General features: G+C 53.7%; 1 protein-coding gene across 3 annotated transcripts; it reads left to right on the forward strand.

The window, feature by feature from the left end:
• The first annotated feature begins 1,454 nt into the window (after positions 1-1,454).
• On the forward strand, positions 1,455-11,638 carry LOC306648792 (sialic acid-binding Ig-like lectin 9). 3 transcript variants are annotated; one of them, XM_079119133.1, is made up of 7 exons: positions 2,324-2,906; positions 3,093-3,371; positions 3,589-3,636; positions 4,502-4,759; positions 5,349-5,445; positions 5,771-5,849; positions 11,206-11,638. In XM_079119133.1, the coding sequence occupies exons 1-7, from the start codon at positions 2,495-2,497 to the stop codon at positions 11,392-11,394; spliced, it is 1,362 nt and encodes a 453-aa protein (XP_078975259.1). In that variant the 5' UTR covers positions 2,324-2,494; the 3' UTR covers positions 11,395-11,638. The 3 variants fall into 3 exon arrangements, with proteins under 3 accessions (XP_078975261.1, XP_078975260.1, XP_078975259.1); XM_079119135.1 differs by lacking the exon at positions 5,771-5,849 and having other exon boundaries at positions 1,455-2,906; XM_079119134.1 differs by lacking the exon at positions 3,589-3,636 and having other exon boundaries at positions 2,313-2,906.
• Positions 11,639-14,569: the final 2,931 nt, after the last annotated feature.

The raw sequence follows: 14,569 nt of genomic DNA on the forward strand, positions 1-14,569 counted from the left end.
CCTCCCCAAGAATTCGCCACTCCAGAAGAGCAAGGTCCCCGCCATCCCCTGCTGTGCTTGCCCCATCTCAGCCACCTGTCCTGTGGCATTGGAATTGTCTGGGGACTTGTGTGCCTCCCAACCAGACGTCGCTGTCCTTCAAGGAAACCGCTGGATCTGTCCTCTTTGCCCCTTTGCTGGAGACCTGAAGGCACAGTGCCAATGTGCACCACCTGACCACTGAACGAATGAGTGAAGCTTCTTCCTTGTCCCGTGGGACAGCTGAACAGTTCTTCCCTCCCAAACTCATGTAACCTGTCCCCTCTCCCAGCCCAGTCAGTCCTGGGCAGATGAAGTGTGATGAAGTGGCCCCACACCGACAAGAAGCAGGAGAGGTGATTCACTTGCTTTCTGAGTCTGTTTGGGCTGCTAGGGCAGATACCAGGAACGGGGTGGCTAATAAGGAGCAGAAATGTGCTTCTTTCAGTTCTGGAGGCTGGGAAGCCTGCAGCCAAGGTGCCGGCAGATTCCATGTCCGGGGAGGGCACGTCTTCTCGTCGACCATGCTCCCTCATTGTGCCCTCCTATGGCAGAGGGGCAAAGGATTCCCCTTGGGTCTCTCTGTGAAGACACTGATCTCATTCGTCAGGGCTCTGCCCTCTAATCACATCCTGACGGGCCCTGCCTCCTATCGCCATCACCTTCGCAGGTAGGACTTCAACATATGGATTTTGGAGGGACGCAGACATTCAGAGCACAGCACTCTTCACTCTGACCTTGGTGTCTTCTTCTGAAATGGGAAGTGGAACAAGAGGGCCCCTCCCGGCTGGAGAGTCACGAGTTCCTATTTTACATGCAGATTCTCTGTGGCTTCCCCAGGTCTCTCCTTCCCATTCTCCTGTTTCTCTTTGCAAACTGGAGACCCCGGGGAACCCATGGGCAGTGGCCAGCCTTTCTGACCACTGGGATGCTGCCGTTGCTCCTGCTGGGAGAGAGTGTCTGGGAAGGACAGTGAGGGGGGGCGCAGGGTGAGAGTGCAGCTGGAAACGCAGGGAGCGGGAATGCGTGTGGTGGGAGACCGCGTGCTCGCACCCGCGCCTTCCCCTCAGACTACTCCGTCCAGGGTGTGGGTCTGGGAGGATGGTAGGGAACGCACGATCCATGAAACCGAGTGGAAGAAAACAGACCCATTTTCTGTGTGTACAGTCTTCAGACAAAGCCATGATATTCAAGGCCGGGTGCTCAGATGGGAAAACTGCAGAGAGAGGCCGGGGCGTCCCCGAGAGGGAGCGGGATGGCCACAGGGGGTGGGGACGGGTGGGTGGTCCTGCAGTGCTCTTGGCGGCCTGTTCTTGCAGGGCACTCATTTTGCCCTTTTGGGGGGCACTTTTATCCACATGTCAGGTATTTCCCATCTCCCCAAAAGAAAGGTTTCAAGAAAAACTGACACGAATCCAAAGAGCCTCCACCTCCCAGGACGTCCACCGCGGCCTGCCTGTTACAAACGACCCATGGAACTCAGGCACGTGCTGCTTCTCACACGAAATCCTGACCGCCCGAGGGTGCCCGTCCACACTGGCATTTCTAGCTCCGGGACTCCTGTTCACTGGGACTCCTGGGGGCAGAGCCCAAACACAAAGCTCTGGAGGCCGACAGATCTATCATGCTCTGGAGTAACTGGCAGCCAGAGAGCTGGGCGGGGAGGAAGTCTGTCCTGTCGGCTCAGTGGTAGAGCGCTTGCCTAGCATGGGCTAGGCCCTGGGTTCTATGCACCGCCCGAAGTCCATCCTGGAGAAGGGACAAGCTTTGCACCCTTTAAAATCTGCCTCTTCCCTTCCGACTCTCTTCCCGGCCAGTCCCACCGCATGAGGCCACAGCCCGGTTCTCTGTTCCTCAAGCCGCCTGCCAGCCGGGCTCCCTCTGGGGTCTCCTCTGCACAGTCCTCCTGAGACCCACCTCCAGCCTAGGAGAGGGCAGCCCTCACGCGGCCTGGGCAAGCCCACTGTGGCCCAGGTGCCTGGAGACTTAGTGTCTGACCCCAGACAGTGACTCCTTGGGGACAGTGTCCAGGTCTGCGGTGCAGAGAGGGTGTGCACACTGTCTGAGGGAGGGAGGAGAGGTGGCTGCTCACCAGAGTGGGCCTCGCTTGTCTCCTGACCCTGCAATCATCTGTGGCTTCAGGGCTCACTCAGGGATCTGGTCAGAGGAAGCCCACTGAGTGACATTGCAGAAAATGTCACCCTAGGGGAAGGACGTCAACAGGGAGGGAGGAGACGGGGTGATTCAGGGAGGGTCTCTGCCCTCTCTGGCCTCAGGGCTGCAGGGGTGGATGGGACAGTGGGGGCTGGTCCCCAAGGGCCAGGCCACCCTGGCAGAGGCTGGCTGAAGCTCCTCCTCTAGGAGGCCACCGTCCCCACCTCGCCCCCTTCCTGTGGGGCCTCCTCCTTGGGGCTCTTAGTTCCTCAGAGGGGAGATCAGAGCAGACTTCCCCTGCGGACCTGCAGCCCCAACGGACATGCTGCTGCTGCTGCTGCTGCCCCTGCTGCAGGCGTGTGAGCAGGTGGAGGCCAGGAAGGATTACCCCCTGCAGGCGCGGAGTCCAGTGACCGTGCAGGAGGGCCTGTGTGTCCATGTGCCCTGCCAATTCTCCTCCCCCCAGAAGAGTAGCACGGCCCCAGCTCGCGGCTACTGGTTCCCGAAAGGGGCCAAGAAGACAGATGCTCCTGTGGCCACGAACGACCGCAGCAGGGAAGTGTGGGAGGAGACCAGGGGCCGATTCCAACTCCTCGGGGACCCGGGAACCCACAACTGCACCCTGAGCATCAGAGACGCCAGGAAGACGGACACAGGGTCCTACTTCTTTCGGGTGGAGAGAGGAGACTTTATATACAGTTACACAAATTACCAGGTCTCAGTGAACGTCACAGGTAGGGCTCCAGATCCAGGGCAGCCTCAGGGAGGTCACCAAGCTGGGGCAGGACTGGGGGACCCTGCCCTGGGGGAGGTGGGACAAGCATCCGGGCTCAGGGAGCAGCTGGATCACAGCCGGAGCTTCTCTCAGGGCCACACCTCCCGCCCTCCCTCCTGACCCTCCTGTCCCCTCTGCTCACCAGCCCTGACCCACAGCCCCGACATCCTCCTCCCTGGGACCCTGGAGTCTGGCCGTCCCAGCAACCTGAGCTGCTCTGTTCCCTGGGCCTGTGAGCAGGGGACGCCCCCCACCTTCTCCTGGGAGGGGACCTCTGTGTCCTCCCTGGGCGCCAGCATCACCCACTCCTCGGTGCTCACGCTCACCCCGCGGCCCCAGGACCACGGCACCAACCTCACCTGTCGGGTGACCCTGCCTGGGGCCCAGGTGACCAGGATGAAGACCGTCCACCTCAACATCTCATGTGAGAGCGGGGCTGGGTCACCTGGGACCCTGATGGGAGGGAGTGGGGGGAGGGGTCAGACCCTGGACACTGGGTGGTGGGTCCCAGAATGGGGTGGGGGCTGGGCCACGAGGATGCAGCCTCCACCCCTGCCCACCATGCAGCTCCTGGGACAGAGGGCTGATGTCCACCAGCCTCCCGATGACAGATCTGACAGATCGGTGTCTTCCTGTCCCAGACTCTCCACAGAACCTGACTGTCACTGTGTCCCCAGGAGCTGGCCCAGGTAGGGCGGAGCCTCGCTGGGGCTGGGGGGGCAGGGCCTCTTCAGCTCAGGGCAGGGCTGGGTCCCCCTTATCCTGGACTCACCTGGTGACAGAGCCCCTTGTTGGGGACCCAGTGACCTCTCCCCACCCACAGTCCATGGCTGCTTTGAGCTCCTGTCCCCACCCTCCTGGCTCCCTGGACTGCAGCACCTGCCCTTCTCCACCACAGGGACAGGGTGACATTCACACCGCAGAACTGGGCTTCCCAGCCTCCTCATTTTATTCCCCAGCAGCTCTGACCTGACACCTGTGGGAGGAGACGCACTCACAGGGCACTCACAGAACTCACCAGCTGTCTGTCCCTGGCTCAGGTCCCTCCCAGCAGTGGCCAGTGTCCACACAGGCTGTGCCGAGCCTTGGTTTGTCCACTCGAGGACTGAGAAGTCACTGGATGTTACTCAGGGTCCTCGTTCTGGTGATGGTGATGATGTCAGTGTATGGGGGCATCTGATTTTGTGGAGTCTTCCACCAACTCACAGTCCTGGCCTTGATTTCGTGTTGCCGATAGGAGTGTGCCACGGATAGTCCTGACCCTCCTTCCTCAGCTGTGTGTGCACGGCAGTGAGCTCAGCTCCTAAATGCAAAATGTAGCTGGCTCACATGTTCTAATTTAAGAGCTTTAGTCAAGTTAGCTGAATGAAGTACAGGAAAACACACCCCTCAGGAGGAATATAAACTTGTCCATGTTCCCATGGACAGGTGAAAGTGTGTTTTCCTGTACTTCATTCCATCCATGAGGGTGTGTTGGTCCCCCTCTCTGGACTTCAGTGTTGTCCTTTCTTTTGATCACATTGTCACTCTGACCCTCTGTTTCTTTCTCTACAGCATCCACAACCCTGGAGAATGGCTCATCTCTTTCGGTCCTGGAGGGTCAATCTCTGCGACTGCTCTGTGTCGTCAACAGTCATCCCCCTGCTAGGCTGAGCTGGTCCTGGGGGAACCTGACTCTGTATCCCTCACAGCCCTTGGACCCTGGGGTGCTGGAGCTGTCCCCATCCCACCTCAGGGGTGAAGGAGAATTCACCTGCCGCGCTCAGAACGCTCTGGGCTCCCAGCACATCTCCCTGAGCCTGTCGCTGCAGAGTGAGTGCACCAGTGGGCTGGAGAGGGGCTGGAGGAGGAGGACAGCACCTGCCCCACCTCCCAGTCCATGCAGCACCCCCTTAACTCTTAATAGAAGTGCATCTCTGGTCTGCACTCAGCAGTGAGGCCTGGAGTCTCCCTGGACCCAGGACCTCAGTGTCCTCTTCCTGCTGGGCCAAGGTATGGGGTGAGCCTTAGTGTGTTGGGGCGGGCAGGGCCAGGGCCAGGACTTGGTGAGGCATTTGCCTGGGGCACAAAATTTAAGATGAAGCCAAAAACCAAGAACAAAAACAAAACCACCATGAGAACAAAAAACAACCCAGCAACTGAGTGAAAATAGTATCGTGGTAAGATAATTTTTTAAAAAAAAGTAAAAATGGATGCAAAATAAATTCTATGATGAACAAAATACTAAATTATAGACAACCACAAGCTGCAAGCCCCTGCGCCCCCGCCCCCATGCTAGTTCTCCTGGCCTGGGAGAGGGACAGTTTAGGCCAAGTCCAGGGTCCTACAGGAGCTGAGGGGAAGCGAGGAGGGATCGCTTGGAGGCGAGTCAACCCAACAGTTCCCTTTGGTGCGTCTGCAGGCAAAGCGGGGCCTCTGTCCGGAGTGACGCTGGGGGCCCTCTGGGGCGCCGGAGCTACGTCCCTGCTCGTCCTGTCCTTCTGCCTCCTCCTTCTCGTGTGAGCATTGACCCGGGTCGGGGCGGAGAGGAGGGCGAGCCGGGCACAATCCCTGCGCCCGGAGCTCGAGGAACCGGGATGGGCTGAGGCCTTGAAGCCAGGGTGGGAGGTCCTGGCGGGCACCGGGCGAGGAAGCCGCGCAAGCCCGCGTGGCGGCAGGGGCTCGGGTCAGCCTCAACGCTCAGAGGCCCAGAGCCCCTTCCCAAAGTAGGAGGCTCCGGAACCCAGCGCCCTCTCCCACGGGGCCAGTCCTCCGCGCCTCCCCAGGACACAGGGCCCACCTGGCCTTCCTGGCCGGCTGAAGGGCTTGCGTGTCTTCCCTCAGGGCGCGGTCCTGCAGGAAGAAGCCCGCGAGGCCGGCGGGCCTGGGGGATACCAGCGCGGTCCGGGGCTCCACCTCTCAGGTGAGTGACGTGGGCGTGTCCACGTGCCAGTCACCCACCAGGTCACCTCCCGGTGGCCGCCCCAGGATTGCCAGGGGCGCAGGTGCTCTCATCTCTACCTCCCGGAAAGCCCTTCCAGCCGGATCCCCTCCTCCTGGGCGGCTTTCTCCCAGGCCGGGCGGAGGGATGACCTCTTGTTCCGCTGTCCTGCTAAGCCACCATTTCGCATTGCATTGAGTCGCCTCCGTGCCTCCTCCTCAGAACAGCGAGCACCAGGGCCTCGGGTCACGGCTGAGGACTCGGGCTTTCTTTCTTGGACCTGTTCACCTCCCTGCCTCCCCGTCCACCTGGTGTGGTCTTCCAAACGCCCAGTGTCCAGCTCCTCTGCATCTGGACACCTGTCTGCATCCCGCTCCCCGCCCATCGCCTAGGCTGGGGTGAACCTTTTCTGCACAGGGCCGGATGGTAGACGCCTTGGCTTCGTGGGTTACTCAGCTCTGCTACTGTCGTGTGATGCCGCAAATGCTGAGCATGACCGGGTTGCAAGGGCTGACCTAGACGGTAAAGCCCGGTTCCTCAGCCCACGGTGGCCCACACCCACCTGCCCTAGGACCCGGACTAGGGTGCCCTGAGTGAGGCACTTGCTTTCCATGCAAAATTTCAGGGGGTGCCAAAAAAATCTTGAGACAAATAGTGTTCTAAAGCACACTTTAAAAAAAATAAGTCTCAACATTAGTGAAAAATTCATAATGAGCAAAATATCAAAAATTTAAAAAGTGACAAAATTAGGTAAACTCAAGTTAGTTAAAAATTAAGATTGTCACTCAGTCCAGAGAAATTGTGGGGCATGGCGGCATCCCCAGCTGAACATGAGAGAAGCTGAGTAGATTTTGTAAATGACCTCTCTGTCCTTGGTTCCACTAGAGCCAGAGGCAAAATGACAGTAAAGTCTGGTTTGGGTAGACATGAGAGCTTTCAACTTAGAACAATGCTTTATTACATTTTAATGCATCATTATGATTTCAATTATTTTAAAGTTCTGGGAAAAAGCTGACCATTAAAAAAATGATGTTAAAACATATCAGTAGGAACATTCATTTCCCTCCCATTGGCTCAGCAGGACACTTTTACTAATGCTGGGTTTATTTTTGTTCTCCAGGAATTTTGGCATTAATTTTGATTTTAAAAAATATTGCATTAAAATATTCATCTTTATTTCTGGGATTTTTGGCACCCCTTTTAATTTTTCACTCCTAGCGAGTACCCAGCTTGCTCCCCCTGGCCCCAGCCCTCTCACAGCCTGCTTCCTGCCTGCCCTCACTGCGCTGGTCTTCATTGGAGTTTCACTGTTGTCAATCAGAACAGAACAGTCTATTTTGTGCCTGTGGGTCTTTGCATGGACTGTTCCTTCCTCCTCAGATGCGCTTCTCTCTGCATTTCTACTTATTCATTCCTGCTTGCCTTTAATGCTTTGATGTAAATGTCACACTGTTCATTGCGTGTGTGTGTGTGTCTAGAGTATCACCTTTGGAAGGTTTTGAGCAGCAAGGTGACCTGTGCCCTTGAATTCATCAATCCCCTCAGGGAATATTACACTTACCAGGGTCCAGCAGTGTAGGTGTGGGAGACGCATCTAGGAGACACATCAGCAAACCTGGGCTCGGTGAGCCTCTGTTCTAGACAGAGGGATGTAACAAACCAATCAACGGCACGCAGCCAGTGGATGGATGGGCACCACGTCGAAGACAGGGCCTTACCGTGGGGAAGAGGAACGGTGCCAAGGCTCGGAAGACTGAGAGCTTTTCTTTCTTTCTTTCTTTCTTTCTTTTTTTTCTGGGGATTGAACCCAGGGCCTTGTGCTTACGAGGCAAGCACTCTACCGACTGAGCTACATCCCCAGCCCTCTTTTTTTTAATCTGTCTTCTATTGTGAAAAACTATGCAACAAAAAACTTCCCCTCAGCTGTGTTAAGTGTGTAGTTGTGCAGCAGATCCTGGGACGTTTTCATCTCCATCCGTTGAACAACAAGCCTGCCGCCCTCCTGGACCCCGCTCTCCCTCGCCCCTCCTGACCACCTTCCTACTCTCAGCCTCCCTGAGGCTGCCTACCCTGGGGATCTCACAGAGGTGGACTGGTATGGGATTTGTCCTTTTGTGACTGGCTTATTTCATGTAACACATGTCCTCAAGGTTTGTCTGTTGTAGCACGTGACAGAATGAAGGGTGAATACTATTCCTACCTCCCCCTATACACACATTTTCTTTATCCTTTTATCTGTTGATGGGCATTTGGGTTGCTTCATTTGTCAGCTCTTGTGAATAATGCGCACATGTGCAAGTATCTCTTCAAGATTCTGTTTTCAATTCTTTCGGATACATGCCCATAACTAGGATTGCTAGAGTGTATAGTATTCTATTTTTAGTTTTTTGAGGAACTGCTGAACTGTTTCTGCAGCAGCTACACCATCTCACTACATTCCCACCAGCAGCATGCGAGGCTTCCGGTTTCTGGACATCCTTGGCAACACTGGTTATTTTGTTTTGTTTTGTTTCCTTTTATTTTCTCAATTTTGTCTATCCTGGTGAATGGGAGGGGATATTCTTTTATGGTTCTGATTTGCATTTCTCTCAAATTAGTGACATTGAAGATTTTTTTCATGTTCTTATTGGCCATTTCTTTATCTTCTTTTTGAGAAGTGTCTGTTCCAGTTCTTTGCCTATTTGTCTCACTGGGCTGTGTGTTTTGCTGCTGACGCGTTGGAGGGGTTCTTTCTCTAGTCTGGTCGTTGGGCCCTTGTCAGATCTAAGGCTTTCACATATTTCCCCATGCAGTAGGTTGAGGAGGTTCCTGTTAGTGACGAGGGGGTCTCTGGAGTCTGCCACTTGGCAGTTCCAGGCCAAGGGAGCAGTGGGTGCAGATATGCAAACAGGAGGCTGACCAGCGAGTGGGGGCAGCGAGGAGGCCTGTGGCTAGACAGAGGGAAGCAAGGGCCGAACACAGGAAACCAGCTTGGAGAAGTTGAGTGTGTGCAAATCATGCTTGAATTTGCGGCTGCTGAGAGAATCTGCAGCTTCGAGCAGGAGAAGGAGGAATCCCCCTGGGGGCTCTGTGCAGAAGGAACCCTATCTGTGTTTGGGGGCGTGGGGGCAGAGGCCAGGAGGTTAGGAAGGAGGCTGGGGAGGCATTCCTGGACAAGAGGCCATGCTGGCTGGAACCCTGACTGGCCTCTGGTTGTCAGGGTGGATGGAATCGCCGTGGACTGGGAGCGGGGAGTGAGTGACAGAGGATCCAGATATTTGCCCTGAGCATCCAGAATGGAGGCATCCATCATGGAGGACAAGGTGGTGGTAGGAGGAGGAGATTTGGGGGAAGAAAAAGAGAAGTTCTGTTGAAATAAGTTTTGTATGCCTTTGGACAAGGGAGTGGGGGTTCCGAGTACAGACAGCCCTGACTTGGGATGTTTCCACCTACGTGTTTCAACTTTACAAACATGCCAGAGTATGACCCACTCAGGAGAAACCGCACTTTGGATTTTGAATGCTGATCTCTTCCGGGACCAGTGACAGGTGGTACGAGGACTCGCTGTGATTCTGGGCAGCGGCAGCCATCCCGCAGGGCGAGGTAAACCAGCAGTGCCCTGTAGAGGACCACGCTGCAGTGTGTTTCGGATGCAGGTGTTCAATACAGTCCACGCCGGCTCGATACTTCATTATAAAATAGGCCTTGTGTGAGACAATTTTCCCGATTTAGGCTAGCGTGACTGTGCTGCTGAACATGACCCGGATGCCCCTGGGTCGTCCGGTGCCTTGAGGTGTCCTGAGTTCACTTCTGACTTGTGATCTTTCCAACTTGTGATAGGTTTATGGGGATGTAACCTGAGGAGCGTCTGCACACTGTTGGACCAAGAGTGGTCGAGAGTGGGGAGCAGGCAGGAGGCACGTCTTGGCTACGGATGGCAAGGAGCCACATGGACTGAGCCACAAAGTTGCGGCAAAGAATCTGGACTGTTCTGAGGTTCAGGGATCAGGGAGATGTGGACGAGGACAGAGGAGCTGCCAGGGGGGTGATGGACCTGGAGAAGTCCCATAGCTCAGCACAGAGGGCTTCAGTTTGGGGAAGGTGGTGGCTGGGTCCTCAGCTCTTGCAGAGTCCAGGAAGAGGAAGACTAGCTGGTGCCGGGTATTTAGCCAAGTGAGGTCGGGGTGGAGAAGCAGCATGAGTGTGCGAACCCTCAGATATGGAAGAGGAAGTGGGGGAGCGAAGTCACTGACAGCTCTGTGGAGGCCTTCTGCTGTCCGGGGTGGGAAGGGGACGCCGCCCGGGCAAACTCCATCGCCACGCGCTCTGCTGCCTGAGACTCGATGTTAGCTTCCTTTGCTGCTGCAGAAACTCGTCGCGTGTTTAGTGGCTTTAAACAACAAAAACGTGCTATCTTACGATTCTGGAGGTCACAAGTCCAAAATGGGTTTCCCTGGGACAAGGTCAGTGCGCTGGTCCCCGGGGAGGCTCCCGGAAGATCACCTCTTCTCGCTCTTACGTTGTGGGGCCGGGCTCCTGGGCTGGGGGCGCAGAGCTAGCAGTGCAGCGTCTTCCAGTCTCTCACGTCCCTCCTGCCCTCACTGCGAAGTCCCTCGTGATCACACCGAGCTCACCCCCAAATCCAGGGCCATCTCTGCCCTTGCACAGCCTTGACTTAATTCCACGTGCTGAGTCTCTCTTACAGTGTAAGGAAATGTGTTTGCAGGGTGCAGGGAATTAGCACGTGGACATTTCGGGGCCTTTGTGCTTCCCATTGGAGGGGTGTGATTTCTTTGGCTGGCTCATTCCCCAGCCTCATCAAACCGTGAGCTTTTCAGGGCGGGCTCCGTGTCTGAATCCCGGCACTGCCTCTCCCCTGTTCCTACCCAGCATATCATAATGCGCAGTTAGATATTTATTTTTGATTAGTTCTTATTGTGACCACCCTCCAGTCATGAATGAGCTGCAGGAGGCCAGGGCCTACGTCTGCTGCGTCCGCCGTGGTGTATCTAGCACCTCGCTTAGGATCTGGTACACGGGGACCTCAGGAGGACACTAGGCTTTGGGGCCAGAAAAAAAGTGGATCAGACCCTGATTTTCCCTGGGAGTTTGGGTTGCTACTTACTTACTTCAACCTCAGTTTTCACATCTATGAAATGGAGACCAAAATAATATCTGCCTCATGGAGCTGTTGTGGAAAGTTAATGAGGCTAGGTGCTTGTTGAGCGTTCGGTGTTCGAGGAAAATATACAGGAAGGAGTCAACCCCGTGCACGTGAGCGTGTGGATGAAGGTCACCACGGGCTCCTGGCCTTCCTTCCCCCTGTCCCACCCTGACTCTCTTCTCTGTCTCCTCTCAGAGTCCCCTGGTGGAATCCCAGGCAGATGAAATCTCTTCACACCAACCTCCCCTGGCCCTGTCCACCCCCACCTCAGAGAATGAAGAGATCCATTATGCAGCCCTCAGGTTTCATGAGGTGAAGCCCAGCGACCCGCAGGGACAGCCGGCCGCCGACAACGAGTACTCGGAGATATCCATCCAACGGTGACAAAGAGCAGAGACTGGCCCTGGCTCACGGGACCACATGGCCTCTTCCCGGCAAAGGGAAAGTCAGAGGCCGTGGTTTCTGTAGGAGGAAGAGCCCCCAAGCTCCCGGCGCCACGCACTACTAGAACTCCAGAACCTATTTCCCTGCCACGCTGGAACTCGTGCTGTGCCCAGCCTCTGTCCTTCCACGTCCACCTGCCCCTGGCCTCCGCAAACCACCACTCTCCTCTCTGCTCCTGAGCTCCTGATTCCGCATGAGTGAGACCCGGCTGTGCCTGTCTCTCTGTGCCCCCTTTCATCTGACGTGAAGTCCTCCAGGTCCCCCCACGTGGTTGCAAGTGACAGAATATCATATTGCATATTTCAAGAGAGGGTTTTAAATGAAAGATCTTTGAGTGATGGATAGGCTAATTAGCCCGAGTCTGTCATTCCACAAGGTATAAATCTATGGAAACATCACATCGTACCCAATAAATACATCCAGTTATTATGTGTACATTAAAACAAAATAAAACTTTTAACAGCCTCATAGGTAATGGATTAAAGGACAGACTAATCCCTCTCTCTCTCTGTGCCTCAGTTTCCTGCTCTCAATCTGGGATGAAGTCCAACCTCCCGGGTGAGATTCACAGGAGTAAGATCCTGTTAGTGCAGCTGCTGGCTTGGTGGGTGCTGAGCTCCTGCTGGACCCTGGTGTTTTGAACAGAAGGACCTGCTGGGATTCCTCTTCTTGGGGCAATCAGTGCGTGCATTTCCCTACAACTGGCAGATCCACAGCTTTCCAGGAAGTGACCTGGGCCTTAGAATCAGGTCTGTGCCGCCTCTGGACCCTGCCCTTCTTTCCTCATTCCCTCTTTCTGACCTTCGGGCCTCCCGGCTTTCCTTGGTCTGTGCATCTTGCATGCAGTCCACTTGGACACACAGGGCTCTCTCTGCTCTGCTCACAGCTCACCTGAGGCTCCCTGACCCTGAGGATACGTCACAGCCTCCAGTGGCCTCTCTCCACTCACTCTCCATCCTCACCGCTTGCCCGTGGATCCCTCTGGCCTTTCTAAACCATTTCCAATCTGCCCCACTGATTCGTATGTCAGTCCTTGGATCCTGAGCTCCCTCCTCCTAGAATGCTCTGCTACTGGGTCTTCATCTTTCTGTCTTTGAGAGTGGAGCTCAAGGGCGGAGCTCTGAGAGAGGGAAGAAGCAGCTCGTGGTCTCCCTCCTCTGAAGCCGAACCAAGTGAATGTGAAAAGTTTCCCACAGCCAGAGGATTGTCCAAAGAATGAAACGACATGACCTAAAATTCTACCTACATATATCACCTCAGCAAGGAAAGGAATCGATTAGAGCACTCACTTCATAAAGTAGACATGATGACAAGAAATCACATGACAGGATGAGGCACTGAAAGCTCCCTAAATCTGAATCCCAGCCCATTTATAGCAGCTTCAAAAAATATCAAGGAATAATTTTTAAAAATCATGCAGTACATCTGTACCAAAGCAGAGCACTGCTGAGAGAAATGAAAGAAGATGCAAATGAATGCATGAAATATACCATGTTCATGGATTGGAAGACCAATATCATTAAGATGTCATCTCTCTCCATATTGATTTCAAATAATCCCAGTCAAAATCCCAATATGTATGTGTATGTAGATATGCATATATAAGTAGATGAATGTATATAAGTATATAAAAGTTAACATTGATCTGCAGGTATATAAATTGACAGGTTGATGGTAAAATTTTTATGGAAATATAAAGGTCCTAGATAACTGAATCATCTTGGAGAAGAAGAATAGCTGGAGAAATCAGGTAACTTTTCAGCCAGAGTAATCGAGACAGTGCAGTGTGGAATGGGTAGAATCTATGAATAGTCCCACACATACATTGTCAGTTGACTTTGAGTTTATTCCCTGGGGAAAGGAAACTTTTCAATTGGTGTTAGTAGAACAACCTGATCAAGGTTTGGAAAAGATGAACCTTGATCTTTTACCACATCACACACACAAAATGTCTGAGATGAGTCATGGACCTAGAAGAGAAAGTGAAAACTAAAGTGTCTCCCTGTGTGGTCCAGTGTAGTCCTCCCAGCCACAGGGGGCTATTGGGCACTTGCTGTGTGCTGCATTTATTAGGCAAAAGAATACAATGCTCCCATTAATAATTTTAATATTTGATATACTTAATATATTGGGTTAAATAAAACATTATTGAAAGTTATTTCATCTTTTTACTTTTTTGTTGTGACTCCTAAAATATGAATGTGCCTTGCCTTGTCCCTCTCCTGGGCAGTGTTGCTCTGGGTGGAAGCTTAGACGGCCTTTTTGGGTGTGCAACAGTTTCTCAGAGCATATCGAAAATACTAAGCAGAAAAGAAAAATCGTACAAATTAGACATCATCAAAATGTTTTAAAAAATTCCCTCTGCTAATTAAAAGACACGAGTAAGAAACTGGAAAGGCAGGCCACAAACTGGAGAAAATGTACATACATTCGTGTAAACGTGTACACACCCACTCACATACACACATACACACGCACGTACAGATCTATCTCTTTGAACCTAGAATGTATAAAGAACTCCCAGCACACAGGGAACTTTTGGGGGTGCTAGAAATAGTCTGTTTTGACTGGGATCCTGGGACTTGGGGGTCACATTGTGTTATGCAAGTAAGATCTACGCATTTCACTGTACATAAATTGTACCTTGGGAAAAGAAATTATTTTTTACATGATGAAAGGTGCAGGATAAAATTCAATGACCATTTCTAACGGACACTGGGAACTGGAGAGCTGAGGTTAGGTGTGGAAATGGTATCTTACCGCAGCACGGGAGCACGTTCTGCACGCCTGCCGCCGTGCGTGCCTGTGTGCGGTGGTTAGTGGGGCTGCATTTGGTATTCTCCTGTTCACACGGGGTGGTCAGGGTATCTGTGACTGTGCCTGTCAGTCACAGCTACCGTGGGTACAGACACCACTGGACACCTCATGAGCTGTGGTCCCAGCAGCCTACACTGTTTCCCATCTGTCTACCCGGGTGGAGGATGATTCAGGAGAGTGGTGGTCAGCTCTGCTGAGGACCTGCCATCCTAAGGGTGACACAGGTGCTAACTGCCCTCTCCCTTGTGGTTCTGCCTGCAGAGGGAGGACCTTGACCAGGTGAGGGCAGGTCAGAACC

This window comes from Sciurus vulgaris (assembly GCF_902686455.1).
Source record: "Sciurus vulgaris genome assembly, chromosome: 17".
NCBI classification, from domain to species: Eukaryota; Metazoa; Chordata; class Mammalia; order Rodentia; family Sciuridae; genus Sciurus; species Sciurus vulgaris.